This window comes from Triticum urartu, chromosome 3A (assembly GCF_056163025.1).
Source record: "Triticum urartu cultivar PI428250 chromosome 3A, HENAU_Tu73, whole genome shotgun sequence".
NCBI lineage: Eukaryota > Viridiplantae > Streptophyta > Magnoliopsida > Poales > Poaceae > Triticum > Triticum urartu.
The window spans coordinates 112,454,704-112,472,080 of record NC_141875.1 but is presented as its reverse complement, the minus strand read 5'-3'; the positions used below and the strand labels follow the sequence as shown (position 1 = coordinate 112,472,080).

The 17,377-nt window shown below is 41.0% G+C and overlaps 2 protein-coding genes across 2 annotated transcripts; one reads left to right on the top strand and one right to left on the bottom strand.

Annotated features, from left to right (window-relative positions):
- Window positions 1–11,433: 11,433 nt before the first annotated feature.
- Window positions 11,434–13,109, bottom strand: LOC147978825 (uncharacterized). Its single transcript, XM_087514906.1, has 2 exons — window positions 12,985–13,109; window positions 11,434–12,931 (listed from the first exon to the last, which is right to left on the bottom strand). The coding sequence occupies exons 1-2, from the start codon at window positions 13,107–13,109 to the stop codon at window positions 11,434–11,436; spliced, it is 1,623 nt and encodes a 540-aa protein (XP_087371032.1).
- A 1,236-nt stretch (window positions 13,110–14,345) lies between these two features.
- Window positions 14,346–15,441, top strand: LOC125548095 (early nodulin-like protein 14). Its single transcript, XM_048711777.2, has 2 exons — window positions 14,346–14,573; window positions 14,674–15,441. Exons 1-2 carry the CDS (start codon window positions 14,405–14,407, stop codon window positions 15,216–15,218), a joined length of 714 nt encoding a protein of 237 aa, XP_048567734.2. The 5' UTR covers window positions 14,346–14,404; the 3' UTR covers window positions 15,219–15,441.
- The last annotated feature ends 1,936 nt before the right edge of the window (window positions 15,442–17,377 follow it).

The following is a 17,377-nucleotide window of genomic DNA, read 5'->3' as shown; positions in this document are numbered from 1 at the left end:
GATTTTAAGCACATAGAGAGGAAACTTGATATTATTGCAATTCCTACGAGCATATATTCCTCCCTCATAATAATTTTCAGTAGCATCATGAATGAATTCAACAATATAACCATCACATAAAGCATTCTTTTCATGATCTACAAGTATGCAAAGTTGACACTCTTCCAAAATAGTGGGATTAACATTAACTAAAGTCATGACCTCTCCAAACCCACTTTTATGATTATCACAATAAGATTCAATACCCTCCAAAATAGTGGGATCATTACTTCCTAAAGTTGACACTCTTCCAAACCCACTTTCATCAATATAATCATCATAAATAGGAGGCATGCTATCATCAAAATAAATTTGCTCATCAAAACTTGAGGGACAAAAAATATCATCTTCATCAAACATAGCATCCCCAAGCTTGTGGCTTTGCATATCATTAGCAACATGGATATTCAAAGAATTCATACTAACAACATTGCAATCATGCTCATCATTCAAAGATTTAGTGCCAAACATTCTAATGCATTCTTCTTCTAACACTTTGGCACAATTATCAGAATCCTTATTTTCATGAAAGACATTAAAAAGATGAAGCATATGAGGTACCCTCAATTCCATTTTTACTAGTGATAATAAGAACAAAAATATTCGATTGCAAGATCTAAAGATATACCTTCAAGCGCTAACCTCCCCGGCAACGGTGCCAAAAAATATCTTGATGTCTACTACTCAACCTTCTTCTTGTAGACGTTGTTGGGCCTCCAAGAGCAGAGGTTTGTAGGACAGTAGCAAATTTCCCTCAAGTGGATGACCTAAGGTTTATCAATCCGTGGGAGGCGTAGGATGAAGATGGTCTCTCTCAAGCAACCCTGCAACCAAATAGCAAAGAGTCTCTTGTGTCCCCAACACACCTAATACAATGGTAAATTGTATAGGTGCACTAGTTCGGCGAAGAGATGGTGATACAAGTGCAATATGGATGGTAGACATAGGTTTTTGTAATCTGAAAATATAAAAACAGCAAGGTAACTAATGATAAAAGTGAGCGAAAGCGGTATTGCAATTCTAGGAAACAAGGCCTAGGGTTCATACTTTCACTAGTGCAAGTTCTCTCAAGAATAATAACATAATTGGATCATATAATTATCCCTTAATATGAAACAAAGAGTCACTCCAAAGTCACTAATAGGGGAGAACGAACGAAGAGATTATGGTAGGGTACGAAACCACCTCAAAGTTATTCTTTCTGATCGATCTATTCAAGAGTTCGTACTAGAATAACACCTTAAGACACAAATCAACCAAAACCCTAATGTCACCTAGATACTCCAATGTCACCTCAAGTATCTGTGGGTATGATTATACGATATGCATCACACAATCTCAGATTCATCTATTCAACCAACACAAAGAACTTCAAAGAGTGCCCCAAAGTTTCTACCGGAGAGTCAAGACAAAAACGTGTGCCAACCCCTATGCATAAGTTCACGAGGTCACGGAACTCGCAAGTTGATCACCAAAACATACATCAAGTGGATCACATGATATCCTATTGTCACCACAAATAAGCACATGCAACACATACATCAAGTGTTCTCAAATCCTTAAAGATTCAATCCGATAAGATAACTTCAAAGGGAAAACTCAATTCATCACAAGAGAGTAGAGAGGGAGAAACATCATAAGATCCAAATATAATAGCAAAGCTTGCGATACATCAAGATCGTGCCGACTCAAGAACACGAGAGAGAGAGAGAGAGAGAGAGATCAAACACATAGCTACTGGTACATACCCTCAGCCTTGAGGGTGAACTACTCCCTCCTCGTCATGGAGAGCGCCGTGATGATTAAGATGGCCACCAAAGAGGGATTCCCCCCTCCGGCAGGGTGCCGAAACGGGTCTAGATTGGTTTTCGGTGGCTATTGAGGCTTCTGGCGGCGGAACTCCTGATCTAGGTTATTTTCTGGAGGTTTCTGTATTTATAGGAATTTTTTACGTCGGTCTCACGTCAAGAAGGTGCTCGAGTCGTCCACGAGGCAGGCCCACACGCCTGGGGGGTGGGCGCGCCCCCCACCCTCGTGGACGGCCCGGAACTCTTCTGGCCCAACTCTTTTACTCCGGGGTCTTCTTTTGGTCCATAAAAAATCGTCAAAATTGGCACGTCAATTGGACTCCGTTTGGTATTCCTTTTCTGTAAAACTCAAAAACGAGGAAAAACATAAACTGGCACTGGGCTCTAGGTTAATAGGTTAGTTCCAAAAATCATATAAAATAGCATATAAATATATATATATAAAACATCCAAGGTTGATAATATAATAGCATGGAACAATCAAAAATTATAGATACGTTGGAGACATATCACCGGGGGAGGTAGTCCTCGGGGCCGATCACTCCTCGACGCGGCAGCGCGTCGGCCTCAAGCTTGACGGCGAGCGGCCCAAGCTCCTCCGGCTCTCTCTTCACCGCAGTGAGCCGCGAGCTCAAGGTGCCCGCGGATGAACTCCCGCGGCAGAGGAGCCAGAGGAGGGATGGCGGTGGCGGGCGAGCTCGCGCTCGAACTCGTCCAGCTCACGGCGTTCGAACGCCGGTGGCGACCGGCTACCACGGTTGAGCCACCTCCGCGCGCCCCGCTTGCGTGCGACGTCGGATTTGGCGCGGCGGCGGCGCTCCGCGTCATCCCTGGAGCTCCCATAGTCATCCATGTCTTTTTCAGACTCGCCGGCGGTGAGAAATTGGGAATCGCGACGGAGCGGCGGCGTAGGCGGATAGGGTTGGACCCGTATCCGCGTAGTGAAACCGTATATATATAGTGGTGCAGGAAGAGTTTTAGTGGGCCGTGGTAAAAAATTTATGGGCTAGACCGCGGATACGGTGTTTATTCTGATCAGAAAAACAGACCGAACCCGTATATTGCCTCGCATGCACTCCGGTGCAGGCCACATCGTGGCACCTAGAAGGGAATAGAGTCGTAGTAGGACTTTTACTCTATACGACATTATCTTTTTCTTGCCCACATTATAAAACTACACTCAATGGCTTTCCTTACCTTGTGATGCACAAGAACCCGGCAGATGTGAGGGAAACCAGTGAACAAAGTGAGGAATGGAGGGTTTCCCTACGGTGGCTCCATATTTGTCCTAGCAAACTATCATACTCAATAAATTATTAAGCAAAGTATACTATATTAAACAAAACTAAAACATAAAAGAACAAAAATCCGTGACGAAACTAAACGTTACATCAAAATACTTTATAATTATCAGCTCTAGTTTCATTCAATATATAAATATGCTCTTACGGGGCATGCAACCTCCACTCTTTTTCATGTGTGTTTATGTGTCCCCTGTTACGAGTCAGAGTGTTTGCTCGCCCCCTCCCTTCTTGGTGGGTCGGCGCACTACACCGTGTAATGATGGTTTCCTTAGTATTTGTAGTGTTGGTTTTGTGTTTTTTCTTTCCTATCGACAAGACAATGCCCATGTGTTGAAACTAGATATAAATATTTTAGTATATTAGCTTGTGACATGTCCATATATACGTGGTTGTGTAGATTTTTTATCAAATTTTGTCCGTGATTTACCTTTAGTTTGATGAGAAGTTTAGTAAGTGAATTACAGTGGAATTGATCAGATGATAAGTAAATTAAGTTGATTAATTGTCATATACATGGAAGCTTTGACAAAGGGTGATGAGAAGAAGAGTGAAACATGAAATCTTACATTCTTTTTAGGGTTTTTATCAGTTATGCCACCGGTTGTGTCCCACTACTCAGTTTTGCCACTAGAAATTTCAACTGCTCAAAAATGCCATCACTTCATTAGACACATGCTCAAAAATGCCACTAAACACCATTATTGTGATCTCAAATCTCTTTTACCATGTTATAATGACATAAATACCTATGAACCAACATGCCAGCTCTCCCTCTATCTCACTACAATAAAGTATGGGGCTCACTTGATCCCAACAGCGTTCTTATTTTCCTATAAAATTATTTGCTTGGTTACTCCTAACAAGTGGGGCCACACATATCATTGTGAGATAGAGAGAACTGACATGTGGGTCTAGGCTTATTTTTGTCATAGAACATGGTCAACGGGTTTGACGTAAAAATAACAATGTCTAATGGCATTTTAAGCAAACATCTAACAGAACGATGGCATTTTTGAGCAAGCATCTCATGGATTGATGGCATTTTTGAGCAGTTGTAACTTCTAATGGCAAAACTGAGTAGTGGGACACAACTAGTGGCATAAATGATAAAAACCCTTCTTTTTAAGTAGTAGTGATTATTTGTTCGCCAGTTTTGAACGTTGGTTATTCCCCAGTTTATGTAGCGGTAGTTTACGATTTAGTTTGAATTTTTAAATTTTCCAATTTTTCTGTTTATATACAATAGTTCCTTCTAGACATAGAAACATTTTAAAATATCCATGTACTTTTAAAAAAAGTGTTCATCAATTATAAAGAATGTTTAGGTATTTCTTACATGATGTCCATGCAGTTTTAAAAATTGTTGTTATAATACTGAAATGCATTTGATGAAATTTTCCAAATACTTTAACAAGGTGTTAATTTGGTTAAAGAACTTTATGTAGTTTAAAAAGCTTAGAGCATTTAAAAAATGTTAAATGGTTAAAACGGTGTTCATGTATTTAAAAAGTGCTCATGTAATTCTAAAACATATTTACATATTTGATAAAGATATTCATCATGTATTCAAAATGTTCTTCGTGAATGGAAAAAGGTTCATCGTGTATTTACAAAATGTTCACGGTGTATGCATTGACAAACTTTCCGCATCATGCATTGCAGTAATTTTTCGACAAAGAAAATATCTTAATATCACGGAGATACCAATTACACTCAGCCTCTGCAACAACACAATACCCTAATGGCACTACAGATGCACACATAAAAAAGAAGAAGAAGCTAAAAAGGAAAAGTCCCGCTATAGTGGTCTAGTCCTTGAAGCAATAGTACAAACACCATCAAGACAACACCTGAAGTCCAAATTCTCCAAAAGTGACGCCTTCAAGAAAAAAATTGCACAAACACCATCATCGCCCAATCGTATATCATAAGTTTTCACCCTGAAGAAAGTCCACGCTCTCAAAACAATGTCTTTGAAAAGGCCATTGCCAGGCACAACCAATTAAGGCCAGACCTTGGATTTTCACCTTGAAAGGTAAGACCTTGAACTTCTACTGTGTTGTCGCCCCCACTTGCATGCCGCTGCTACGAGTCCCGAAGCACCAAGCAAATTCCTCGTCACCACAAAGACTCGAACCACCATTACTAGTCCTCAGATCATAGCTTCCATGACATTCTCTGCCTCTGACTTCACCATGGAACGAAAAAGACATATCTCATAATGGCAACAAATAGCAGAGCTTCACGCCGCTCCCTCCAGAAACCAAACGGTCGGAAAAAAAACATGGGTGCGCATGACTGAATCCTATCCGATCTAGCAATCTCCAGGCATGAGGCGCAAAAGGGAATTCGGCGGCGGAGCCTTTCAGAACTTGACACTCTGGCCAGATCAAGGAGGACACGCATCAAGCAGATCTTCGTCTTGGCGCCAGAGGAACCCTAGGACCGGCGCCTTTATTAGGCAGAACGATGCCCCCACGTCGTCGCCTGCCGGCTCCCAACAGCAGGCCGAAGATCTGAGCGGACACCACCGTCACCACCCACACCATGCGGAGGTGAGGGGCTTAGCCGCTCCGAGTCGCCCGAACCAGGCGTCGTGCCGTCCTCGCGGCCACAACGGTCGTCGAAGAAGACCAGGGCCGCCGCTCCGACGCCCGTCTCCGCCGCGTGCACCTTGACGTCCAGAGCTGTAGATCCACAGCAGCCGGAGATCCCGTCGCATGGGAATGAAAGGCCCGTGCCGCCACCCGCCGCGCAAGGAGATGAAGGCCCGTCGCCATCGTCAGCCGCAGAGGCTTAGCCTAGTGACTTCCTCCGACGGTGGTGGGGGACGAAGGTGGAAAGGGTGGGGGCGGCGGCGGATGAGATCTGGATCACCCGAGCCGCCCCCTGGAGCGACGCAAGGTAAGGGTATGCATCGCAGTAATATTCTCATGTATTTAAAGATAGTTCTTTGGATATTTAAAAGATTTTTATGTAGAAAATCGAAAGAAGAAGGGGAAACCCCAACAGAAACCCGAGAAAGAAAACAAGAAAAAAATGAAAAACAGAAAGAAAAAGAATAAATTAATGCAACCAATGCATGAAAACGAATGACAAAAAACAGACGAAACAAACCAAGGAGAAAACGACAGAATATGAGGGCAAAATCCTAACACTCAGTGCGTAGAATACTGGCAGAAATTTATTTTACTCACAGGGTGAACAGTAATTGGTTCGGCCCATTATCTCTAATTCTCATTTCGTACTTCACTGACTGGCGTACATGTTTCCTCTTACCAGTTTTCCGCCTCGTTTTTCTTTCTAGTCTGTTATTTTACGATTTCCTTACTAGCTTATACGATTAGGTTCTTTGTGATGGAACCAACCCAACAAAATTTAAATCCTAGACTTGATATATGTGGTCACATTTTTCTGAATTTATTTTAAACTTTCGGCGATGTTTGTTTCGTGGGAGGAGACGTTCTCGTCGACTACAGAGGCGCCTGTGATAACTTTGTCAATCTCAAAATAACTTGCAAACCTAGTCTCTCGGCGGTGCTAATAAGGGTAGGGTGTGTGTTTGTGTGCATCCATAGGTGTGAGTGCCATGTGCGTTTGTACGAGTGTTTGCATCTGTATTGTGTTCCAAAAAAGTATTCTTCCGATTTTCAGCGGTTTACATTTTCTATTTTATTTTCTTCTTACTATTTATTGTTTCTTCTTATTGTTTTCCTGGTTTAGTTCTGGTTTTCCTTAGTTTCTTGTTTCCTTTTATATTATTTCGTAATTCGTGAATATTTTTGAAATCCACAACATTTTATTATTTTTGTGATATTTTAATTCACGAATATATTAGCAATATTCCTGAAAACCTTTTAAAACTGATAAATATTTTTAAATCTATGATTTTTTCGCAATTCATAAAAAAAATCAACAATTGTAAACATTATTTTTCGAAAACAAGAACATTTTTGTCAAAAATGTGAATATCTTTTTATTTTTAAAAAATCGATACTCTTTTTTATGAGCCCTAGTCTACCCCTTGTTTGAACACACAGACAAGCAAACGGCCAATAAGAACAGGTGAGCCTGCTAGCACAACTGCGCCGTGGCTGGCAAAGTGTTATAGCAACAAGACGTCGCTTAAGGTGCTTAATAGGACCTCCAAGCTCGTTCAGGCGAAAAATACTTTTGTGCTCTTTGACTAGATTTCCGAGCGCAAACGAGCGTCCCCAGCACGTAATTGAGCCAATGTGCTTGGGCTTCATTGTTGTTTTCCCTTCCAGTTTTTTTATATTGGGAATGTTTCTTCTGAAAAGTTCTGGCTTTTTTTTCTGTTTTTTCCTTTTTAGTTTTTCTTTCCATTTTCCTTCTATATTTTATAATTCGTGAAAATTTGTTGAATTTAGCAGCTTGCTTAAAATTCCTGAATTTTTTAGAACTATGGGAATTTTAAACGTCGTGGAAATATTTTAAATTGGGAATTATTCTTAAATTTAAAGAAAATTTAAATATGCGGTCATTTCAAAAATTCTGAACATTTTATAAATTGGTCTTAGAGATATGAATTGACGATAATTTCCAAAATTTGTGAACATTTTTAAAATTCTTGAAATTTTTGTTGCTCCAGGTCATTTCTTAAAATTCTTGAAATTCTTTGTGTTCCTGGACATTTTTCTAAATTCATGATATATTTTAAACTATTTTTCATTTTTTAACATTTTTGAACGTTGATTAGTATTACCAAATATAGCAAATAGTATTATTTGAACGTTGATGGATATTATAAATTCTCCAAAAATTATGAATTTTTATTGATATACTATAGTTTTTTAAAAGTAGATCATATTTTATGAAAAAAACTGGCCTAAATAAAATAATTTAACTGAAATGTTGTCGGCCTACCTAAATAGGTTTGGCTGGCATAAGCTCAGGTGCGCTTCGTCGCCTCTCCTAGGGCCATTAGCACTGCCAATTCACCAACGAGCTAATGTCGTTCGTCTGGCCCTTTTTTTTGCGCTAGCTACTGGTTGAAAGAAACTAGCTCTTATTTTTGTTGGTAGATTTGGAAGAAGTTCATGTATTTGAAAAGAGTTAAGAAATAAAAAAAATTATCACTAATTCGTAAAAGATCACAAATTCAAAAAATGTTCATGAAATTTAAAAGGTTCACAAATTCAAAAAATTCACAAAGTAGAGAAAAAAATCATCAATTTGAAAAGAAAATCTTGAATTCAAAAGAAAATCATGGATGTGAAAAATCCATGAATTTTTAAAAAATATTTATGAATTGGAAAAATGTTCAAAAACTAAAAATCATTCATTATTAGTACAAACGTAAACTTGTTTCTAGAAAATTTTCCTGAAAATATATAAAAAGGGAAGAAACATGGAGAACTGAAAATAAAATATACAAAGATGAAACGCAAGAAAAACAATGAAAGTAAAATGGATCGTTAGCTTCTAGAAGCTTCCCAAACCTGTTTGAAGCTCTTGGTGTTACTAGATGCCCCAGGGCATTTAGCAAAAGAGGTTGTTTTGCCTCCTATGTGCAAATCCTATCATTGCCTCCTACTGTAGCCCATCCGGATATTGGGAGAAGGTTCCTGATCGGTTTAGGGTTGTTTTTTTTCCTTTTTTGTCGTTTCTTTTTACCGGTGCTCGCTATTTTATAGTTAACTATTTTTTTGAAAATTTCATTTCTAAAAAATGTCCAAATATTTAAAAATTTGTTCCAAAATTAAAAAAAGTGATTTCAAAAAATATTCCTGTTTTCAGAAAAAAAAGAATATTCAAAAACATTTTGGGAACTTCGTAATTTTTTCTATTTTAAAGTTTTCTTCACAAATTCAAAAATGTTTGCGTCATCAAATATAATTCTGAAATTTAAAATTGTTTAGAAATTCCAAGAAATATTTGTGTTTTACAAAAATTATTTGGAATTATAAAAAATATTGTTTTCAATTTGGCTTATCATTTTTCACTATTTTTTAAAATTTCAGAAAAATTCAAGTTTATTTTCCTTGAAAGTATACTCATATTTTTCCAAATTGTCCGGAACTAAAAAATGGCTAAAAACAAGGTGCTAGTACACAGTTGGCTACTATACTGGGTGCTGTAGTCAATTGGTTAAAATAGAAGCGCCCATGTGTCTTACTGTGACATTTGAATGATTGAGCGTCCAATAGGAGCTTGTTAAGAGCTTGCCAACTAGGATAATTGGCGATCACACACGGAGTATATGGGCTGACCCAGTTGACATTCTTTTTAAAAAAATTGGTTAACCGGTGGACCTACAACCATTGCGTTGACCACGGGGAGTTGGCCATTCAGTTTTTCAGAAAAGGAAAGAAAATCACAAATTTTGAAAAAAGTTCATGTATTTATTTTAAAAATTCAATTTTTTGAAAGAGTTCATGAATTTTGGAAAAAGGTTAGCAAATTTGTGAAAAATTCATGAATTTGAAAAAAGTCTGTAATTTGGAAAATACTCGCAAAAATGAAAAAATGTCATGAATTTTAAAAATATCACAAAAGAGTTGGTAAATAGTTCATAATTTATGAAAAGTTCACAAAAATTGGTAAAGATCACGGATTTGGGAAGAATTTCACATATTTGAAAATAAAAATTCACATATTTTTAAAGGTTTTTTAAGTATAAAAACGTCTGCAAAATTGTAAAAGTCATAAGTTTGATAACGGACAGAAATAAAAAGAAAGATTAAAATAAATAAACGAAAAATGAAAACAACTTGTGAAACCAATGGAAAAACAAATATGGGCCGGACAATGTAGATACCAGTGATGTGGATGATGTGCCACGGTTTCTAGAATGCACCTTAACGCACCAACCCCTAAATAAACCCTTAAGGCACCAAATAAGGTTGGGGGACCTCCCTGGCATTTCATATTTGGCGCCTTAAGAGCCCGTTACTATGCATTTTGCAAACGGGCGCACACACCCCTACATGCTGGGCCGTTTCCATGTACCTTTTTCTGTTTTTTAAAGCGGAAATAATACAAGTGTCGTCTGGAATCAAACCGGCCACTCCCTAGGCCATTGCATGCTACGGTAACCACCCGACCACCATAGGTGATGTGCTTACTTGCTTGTTTTTAGTCTTTTCTTCGGTCCATTTTTCTTTTTTCTATATTCCTTCCTTTTTTCATTTCTTTTCCAAACCGGTGACCTTTTTTCAAATTTACGAACATTTTCTTTGCATTTGATTTTTTTTCAAATTTGGGAACTTTTTTAAAACTTGATGAACTTGGTTTCAAAATCGATGAACTTTTTCATTCCATGTACTTTTTAAAAAATTTGATCATATTTTTTCAAATAGATGAACTTTTGTTCAAAATTGTTGTACTTTTTGTTCAAAATTGATGACCTTTTTTTAAAATTTGGTGAACCTTTTTTTGAAGTTTCATGTTTTTTTGAAATTTGTGAACTTGTTTCAAATTCGTGAAGTTTTCTTAAATTCACAAACTTTTTTCATTTTATATGAACCTTTTCAAATTTATGAACTTTCTTCAAGTCCATGTTTTTTATTGTGCATTATTTTTCCATTTTTTATTTTATCATAAAATAAATACGCATAATAGACCGGGTATGTAATACTCCTACGTGTTAATGACGTACTAAAAGAAGGGTTATTTTCCTCAAAATGGACAACTAAGGGAGTTAAGTCTACTGGTTATTTTCTAAGGTTTGGCTACTGGACAGAGGTCGAATCCTTCTTCTACCATAATTACGTGTGTGTTTTGCAATACGAGCATAACAACCTTCCTTGGGCCTCGCCGCGTTGCATGTGAGCGCCAATGGCGGTATCCATCGCCTTAAGCATCGAACAGGAGCTCCTTGCCCAAGGTTTATTGTCTTTGAGGTTTGCTCCCTCACAAAGATATCAGGTGATACCGTGATACGTGCTACTGGGAGCCGTTGGATATCCGGCGGCTCCAAGGAGCTCTTGAACATTTTGCCAAAAAGTCATCCGAGAGTCTCAAAATTTTATGTAGATGTACAATAGATTTTGAGGAGCGTCAGATTCAAGATCCAATGGCCCAAAAACCCGTATCACGGTATTATCTAAGTGCTGGTAGAATCTAATATTTTCCCTAGCTCCATCTCGTAGGTGCAACCAAGCGAGACGGCGAATGGCTCGGGTGGGCCACAGTGGTGAGGCCTTTCTCTCTCGGAAAAAGTCCATTTTAAACCTTGAATTCGTAGACGTCTGGCGAATCAAACCCTGAAGTCAAAATCCCTGTCGTTCGGACCCCAAACTAACTAATCCCGGTCCAAATCAAACCTTAGTGTCGTTTCCCAAACGGGGATTGCCGACGTGGCAATGGGGTGGCTGGGATGGGTCGTTCACTGCATTTATCAAGCCCTTCTGCTGATCAGAAATAATAACCCAGCCAGCTCCATTATTGTTTATTTCCAAGTCCTTAATGAGCAGCCCAACAAACCACTTCCATGTGATATTAGTTTCATTCTCAACTACAGCCCAGCCTAGTGGATACATCTGATTATTTGCATCTCTACCTATGGCACACAATAGCTCACCCTTCACTGCACCTTTGAAGAAACAACCATCAAGGCCTATTACTTTTCTGCAACCAGCCTTGAATCCATGCTTCATTGCATTAAAGCACACATAGAAGCTCTGGAATACACTTTCCTCCATGTTGGTTGGATCTATGCAAACAGCAACTGTGCTTCCAGGGTTGCTCCTTAGCAGCTCAAGTTGGTAGTCAAACACTCTAGTGTATTCATTGTTCATTCCACACAATAATTTGTCCATGACAATTCTTTTTGCATGCTTGCACTTTGAAGTGGAGACATCAGCAAACATATCTTGCAAAACAGTTGCTTTCATGCTCTCACTTTTCCACATAGGATTTGCCAATATGAAGTGCTCATACCTCTGTGCAATCACCTTTGCAGTAACCAACTTGTTGCATCTGTTCTGTGCACATTGGTGATCATCATTATATGTTATGACTTGGAATCTTGAAGTCCTTGATCTCTTGGCTGCATATATCAGCCATGGGCAGCCAGGCCATCCACACTTTGCCCTTACTCTGTCACACTCAGATTTCATGAACTTTATGCTCCTCTTTGTTACTAGTCCATATCTTCTCAAAGCTTTGCACAGCTGATTCTTGCTTCTTATAACCATGGTCAAAGCAAAATGTGGTACTTCACTTTCAGGGTTGTATCTTGGGAATGTACTCTTCCTCTTCCTTATATGACCATCTGAATCTTCATCATAGCTGTAGTCCTCATCAGATGAATCATAGTTCCAATCCATTTCTTCTCTTTCAATTTGCTCCTCCATGTTGGCAATCAATTCAATTGGCACTGGCCCTGTAGCATCCCTACCTATCCAGCTCTTGGAGCCTCTCATCCTTTTCTTAAATTTCCTAGCATGTCTCCTGAGCTTCACAACTTCTGAATCCTCCCCACTATCATCAGTATGTCCAATGTATTCAGTGTCACTGTCTGAGTCTGAATTTTGATTGCCACTGTCAACATTTGCAGCTATCACCATTTGATTATTGACATGCCCTGAAGCCTGAGGTTCAGAAGCACAGGCTGATGCAGGTTGACTTGGATCCAAAACCTGAGAAAAAACTCCTTCCATGCCTGCCATTTCATCCACATCTACTTCTATGGCATTGCTTCTTCTCTGCTTCAAGGGGCTGCAAATTCTTTGAGTGATCACACCAGTTTCATCAGGTATGAGCACATCAGTGTCAGACTCTGCAGGTTCAACACCAGTTACTGCATCTGGTTCATCAGCAGTTCTGCATCTGGTTCTTCAGCAGTTATAACTGCATCTAGTTCATCAGCATCACTCTGTTCCATGATTTCATCCTCAAAATCACTCCCACTGTTGTTGTCATTGCTATCTTCCTCTCCATGATACTCCACATACACATCAGCAACTCCTCCAACACAAATGTACTCAGCCATCTTCACACACCAACTGTCATCATTAAGGAACATCAAGCCATTGATAAGCTCTTTTCCAGGAAGTAGAAAATAGAACTTCATCGATTTCATCAACTGAGTATGATCTTTTAAATAGCCTTTCACTTCCTGCAGAGACAATTTATCCCTCTCAATCTCTGACATTGCTTGATCTCCCCCAACATAGTCCAAATTTGGACCAATGCGGATGAACTTCCCTCCAATATGAAACCGAACATTCAAAATCTCACTCGGGTCCATGATTTCACTGAAAAATCATACACCGCGATCAAAATAAAGCTTAACAACCTATTCCCTTCAGAAAAAATCAATTTTTTTACGTCACCCAAATCGTCCCCAAATTTGCCGCTGAAACCCTAACCCTAATGCCGCAACTACTCCAACCTATGAATAACAAGTGAGGAGGGCATCCAGGACATTACCTTCTTCTTCGACGCGCCGTCGCGCCGTCACGATCGTCGCAGAGGTGGCGATCAACCGCCGGTCGCCATTGCCGTCGCCAGAGAAGGAGGAATGCAGGGGGACACGGAGAGAATGAAGCGAAATGATGGGCCGAACTGGGCCGGCCCACTAATATCGCCTCAGGCGCGCGCCGAACAACCCATCCCGGCCACCCCATTGCCACGTCGGCAATCCCCGTTTGGGAAACGACACTAAGGTTTGATTTGGACCGGGATTAGTTAGTTTGGGGTCCGAACGACAGGGATTTCGACTTCAGGGTTTGATTCGCCGAACGTCTACGAATTCAAGGTTTAAAATGAACTTTTTCCTTTCTCTCTCTGACACACTCATAGTAAGGCATTGTTCGGCTCAGCAAGAAAATGAAGCCTCTGCGTGACATTTTAGTCTTGGCAGGCCACATTGGCTCATTAGTAGGTTTCTACAGTTCTCAACCTAAAAGAAACGATGCTAAAAAAAATAAAAAAAACACAAAGAAAGGTTTGTATAGTTCTCATTTTTAGTAGGTTTTCTATAGTCGCCAGTCCAGTGTGTGGTCGTCGCACGGCAGTATGGCATGCATTGACCGAGCCGCGTGGCCGCCCGCAGGATGACAACGTTTCTCCAGAGCATTACTAGGCAGGAAGTAAAGCTTTTGGCAACGGCCGCGGCTGGCACAGCTAATTCCTGCATCGTCCATTAATTACTTCCCAACAACGGCAACATTTTACCCCGCCATATATACTTGCTGCAGGCTGGCGTTGCATACCGCATACACATCCACACACAAGCACATTCCCTTGGCTGCTAAGGCAGCGCCGTTGGTGAGTAATTTGCACATGACTGGCATGGCGGTGGCGCTGCTCGCCGTGGCCCTCCTACTGCTGGCGACGGGCTGTGCGGGGCGCGACTTCATCGTCGGCGGCCGCGGCGGGTGGACGGCGAACCCCGCTGAGCCGTTCAACCACTGGGCCGAGCGCAATCGCTTCCAGGTCAACGACCGCCTCGGTACGTGTATATAGTACGTCGTGAACTCGTGATCCATGCATGCATGGAGTGATCTGGTTCGTGCCTGGGTTTCTGATCTGAGGGGCTTGGTTCGCCGCAGTGTTTAGGTATAAAGGGCAAGAGGACTCGGTGCTGGTGGTGAACCAGAGCCACTACGACGCATGCAACACCAGCGACCCCTTCATGCGCCTCGGCGGCGGCGAATCCGGCTTCGTCCTCTCCTACTCCGGCCCTCACTTTTTCATCAGCGGCGACGCCGGACGCTGCCACGCCGGCGAGCGCCTCATCGTCGTCGTCCTCGCCGTGCGCGCTACCCCCTCACCTGCTCCTTCAAAACCGTCGCCACCACCCAAGTCATCCCCCTCGTCGCCACCTCCCGCTCCAGCAGCTGCGGGGAATTCTTCTACGTCGCCACCTCAGGCGCTGGCGCCGCCGGCTGCGGGGAATTCTTCCACGTCGCCACCTCCGGCGCCAGCGCCGCCGGCCGCGGGGAATTCTTCCACTTCGCCGCCTCCGGAACTAGCGCCGCCGCCGGTAACGAATGGTACGGTGGCACCACCGCCGAGTTCGCCATCGTCCGCGTCAGCCTTGCGGGGCGGTTTCTTGGCGTGCCTCGTGATAGCCGGAGCCATAGTGCTAGCTTGATTTGGTCGATCAGTCCCTCCTGCTGCATTGGATTGTGTTTGATTTGTTTCCATTGGTATATCTCCAAATTTTAGTATTCTGCCGGATCAAATAACATTGTTTCCTTATTTCATCCTTATAGCGAGTAAGGGTATGTAATCTTTCATACTGTAGTATGTAATTCAGCCATTACGCCACATAATTAAGATGGGTGATTTTGCTTGTTGAACAATTTTGCTTTTGCTCGATCGTTATATATATATATCCAAATTGTTTGAGTAAATCTTGATTAATTCCTCCAAAATATAAGTCTTCAGTAATTAATCAATTAACTCCTAGATCTATATGAGTTACACTTTGTGGAACCTCAATTTTTTTAGACAATATTATCTTTGGATGTTTTCCCATCATTTTTGTTACTTTTATCAAAACGAGTCTGAATGAAGTACTGAAATTTCCGTCGCTAAAATACGAGTTTAACCATAATTTTCTTGTAACATTACAGAGTAATGAAATATTGCAAATATTTGGCAACAAAGTAGAGTCGTGAACTCCTCAGTAGAACTCAAGTGATTGGAACCATGATTTTAAAATGGTTCGGCCCTCATACGACCACTGGTGTCGAGTTAGCACCTCCCATTTCGACGCAGCGGCGGCGGGGGAGGGGGGGGGGGGGGGTGGTGTATCCAGGGTACAACGAGCATAGTGGGGATTTTTTTTGTTATTTATCAGAATCCACGGGGGTTTCCCCTGCAGCTTAACTCGAAAGAAATTGAGAGTTTTATGCCCACGAGACAGGGAGCATGGCAGGTATCCTCCGGGCCACTAGCCACCAACGCAGAAAAGAATAGGAGGCATCTAGGTTCCAATGGTTATTGCAAGGTGACGAGTGGCTGTTTCACCTCCTCGCGGGATCACATGAGCATATTAGAAGCAAGATCATCATGGTGTTGTGGAGAATTTGGCATCTCAGGAACGAGTTGGAACATGGTAAATCTTTCGCCACTGGAAGTGTCATGTTCTTTCTTGATCAGCTATTATAACTCTTACAACCAAATTTCATTGAGCGTTGAGGAAATCATCAAAGGTAAACCGCTCATGTTAGTGAACCGGGCATTCATTTGAAGGTCACAATTCCCCCCAAGTGTGTAACATTCCAAATTTTCAATTTGGAATGTTATACATTAGATCATAAATGCATATCATATTTTACTTTGCTTTTGGTTTGATTCTAAAAATTTCTACGCAACTCAAGGACCCACGGAGAGAGTTGGGAAATTCATTATTTTCATATTTGAGTTTTCTCAAATTTTGAGAATAGGATCATTTGATTTTTATTATTTTATCGTTAATTATTTCTATTACAAGAATATGAGAGAGGGAATAAAATGACTTTCCCAAAATAAAGAAATATTGAAAATTTAATAATAAAATCAAATAAGATTTTATTTCGGAGTTTTTCGTTATTTTATTTGAATTTAGGAAAAATGTGCGTTTTTCAGAATTGCATTTAGGCCCCAAATAAATGTTCACCTTGTGTGGCTTGATTTTAGAACCCCGGAAAAATTTATTTCGGAATTTTTGGAGTCAGTTTAATATTTCTTTTTAATTTTTTTCTGCGCGTAATTATTGAAAAAACGCGCACCGACCTAACCGGGCCGTGTCCGCCTGGGACTCTGGCCCGGGCAGGCTTTAAAAGCCGGGGCAGCCCAGCCCCGAGCCAAACCCTAGCCGCCGCCCTCGAACCCCGCGCCGCGCCGCGCCGCCCGCCGCCGCCGCCCACCGCGCCGTCGCCGGAGACGCCGCCCGCCGCCCGAGGTCGCCTCGAAATCCGTGCCGCCATTTTTTTTCGAAAAACCGTTCGGTTTTTCCGTCGGTTTTTTTAGTTTCAGTTTTTTTAAATAGATCGGTTTTCCGATTTATTTAATTAGCGAACGTTCGTCCGTTTGTTCGTTCAGGCGAACGTTCGTCGTTTTTTCTTTTTCTCGGATTAAATCCACGATTTTTCTGATCGCGATTTCTGATCCGATTTTCGTTTTAGTATAATTTTTCGCTCGTTTATCGGAATCAGGCGATTCAAGCGCCTGGAGTTTCGTCTCGAAACCCTCTATCCGTTTAACCAACTTAAACAAGTTTTTGCTACTGTAAAATTTGACTTAGATCCAGATTAGTAGAACGAA

What these genes read in the sequence shown, in the direction of transcription:
- LOC125548095 (XM_048711777.2), top strand. Translation starts at nt 14,405, where the DNA reads ATGACTGGCATGGCGGTGGCGCTGCTCGCCGTGGCCCTCCTACTGCTG. An exon ending in CCAGGTCAACGACCGCCTCG is followed by an intron (nt 14,574 to 14,673) that starts GTACGTGTATAT and finishes GGTTCGCCGCAG; the next exon opens with TGTTTAGGTATAAAGGGCAA.
- LOC147978825 (XM_087514906.1), bottom strand. Translation starts at nt 13,109, where the DNA reads ATGGCTGAGTACATTTGTGTTGGAGGAGTTGCTGATGTGTATGTGGAG. An exon ending in ATCATGGAACAGAGTGATGC is followed by an intron (nt 12,932 to 12,984) that starts TGATGAACTAGA and finishes CAGAACTGCTGA; the next exon opens with TGAACCAGATGCAGTAACTG.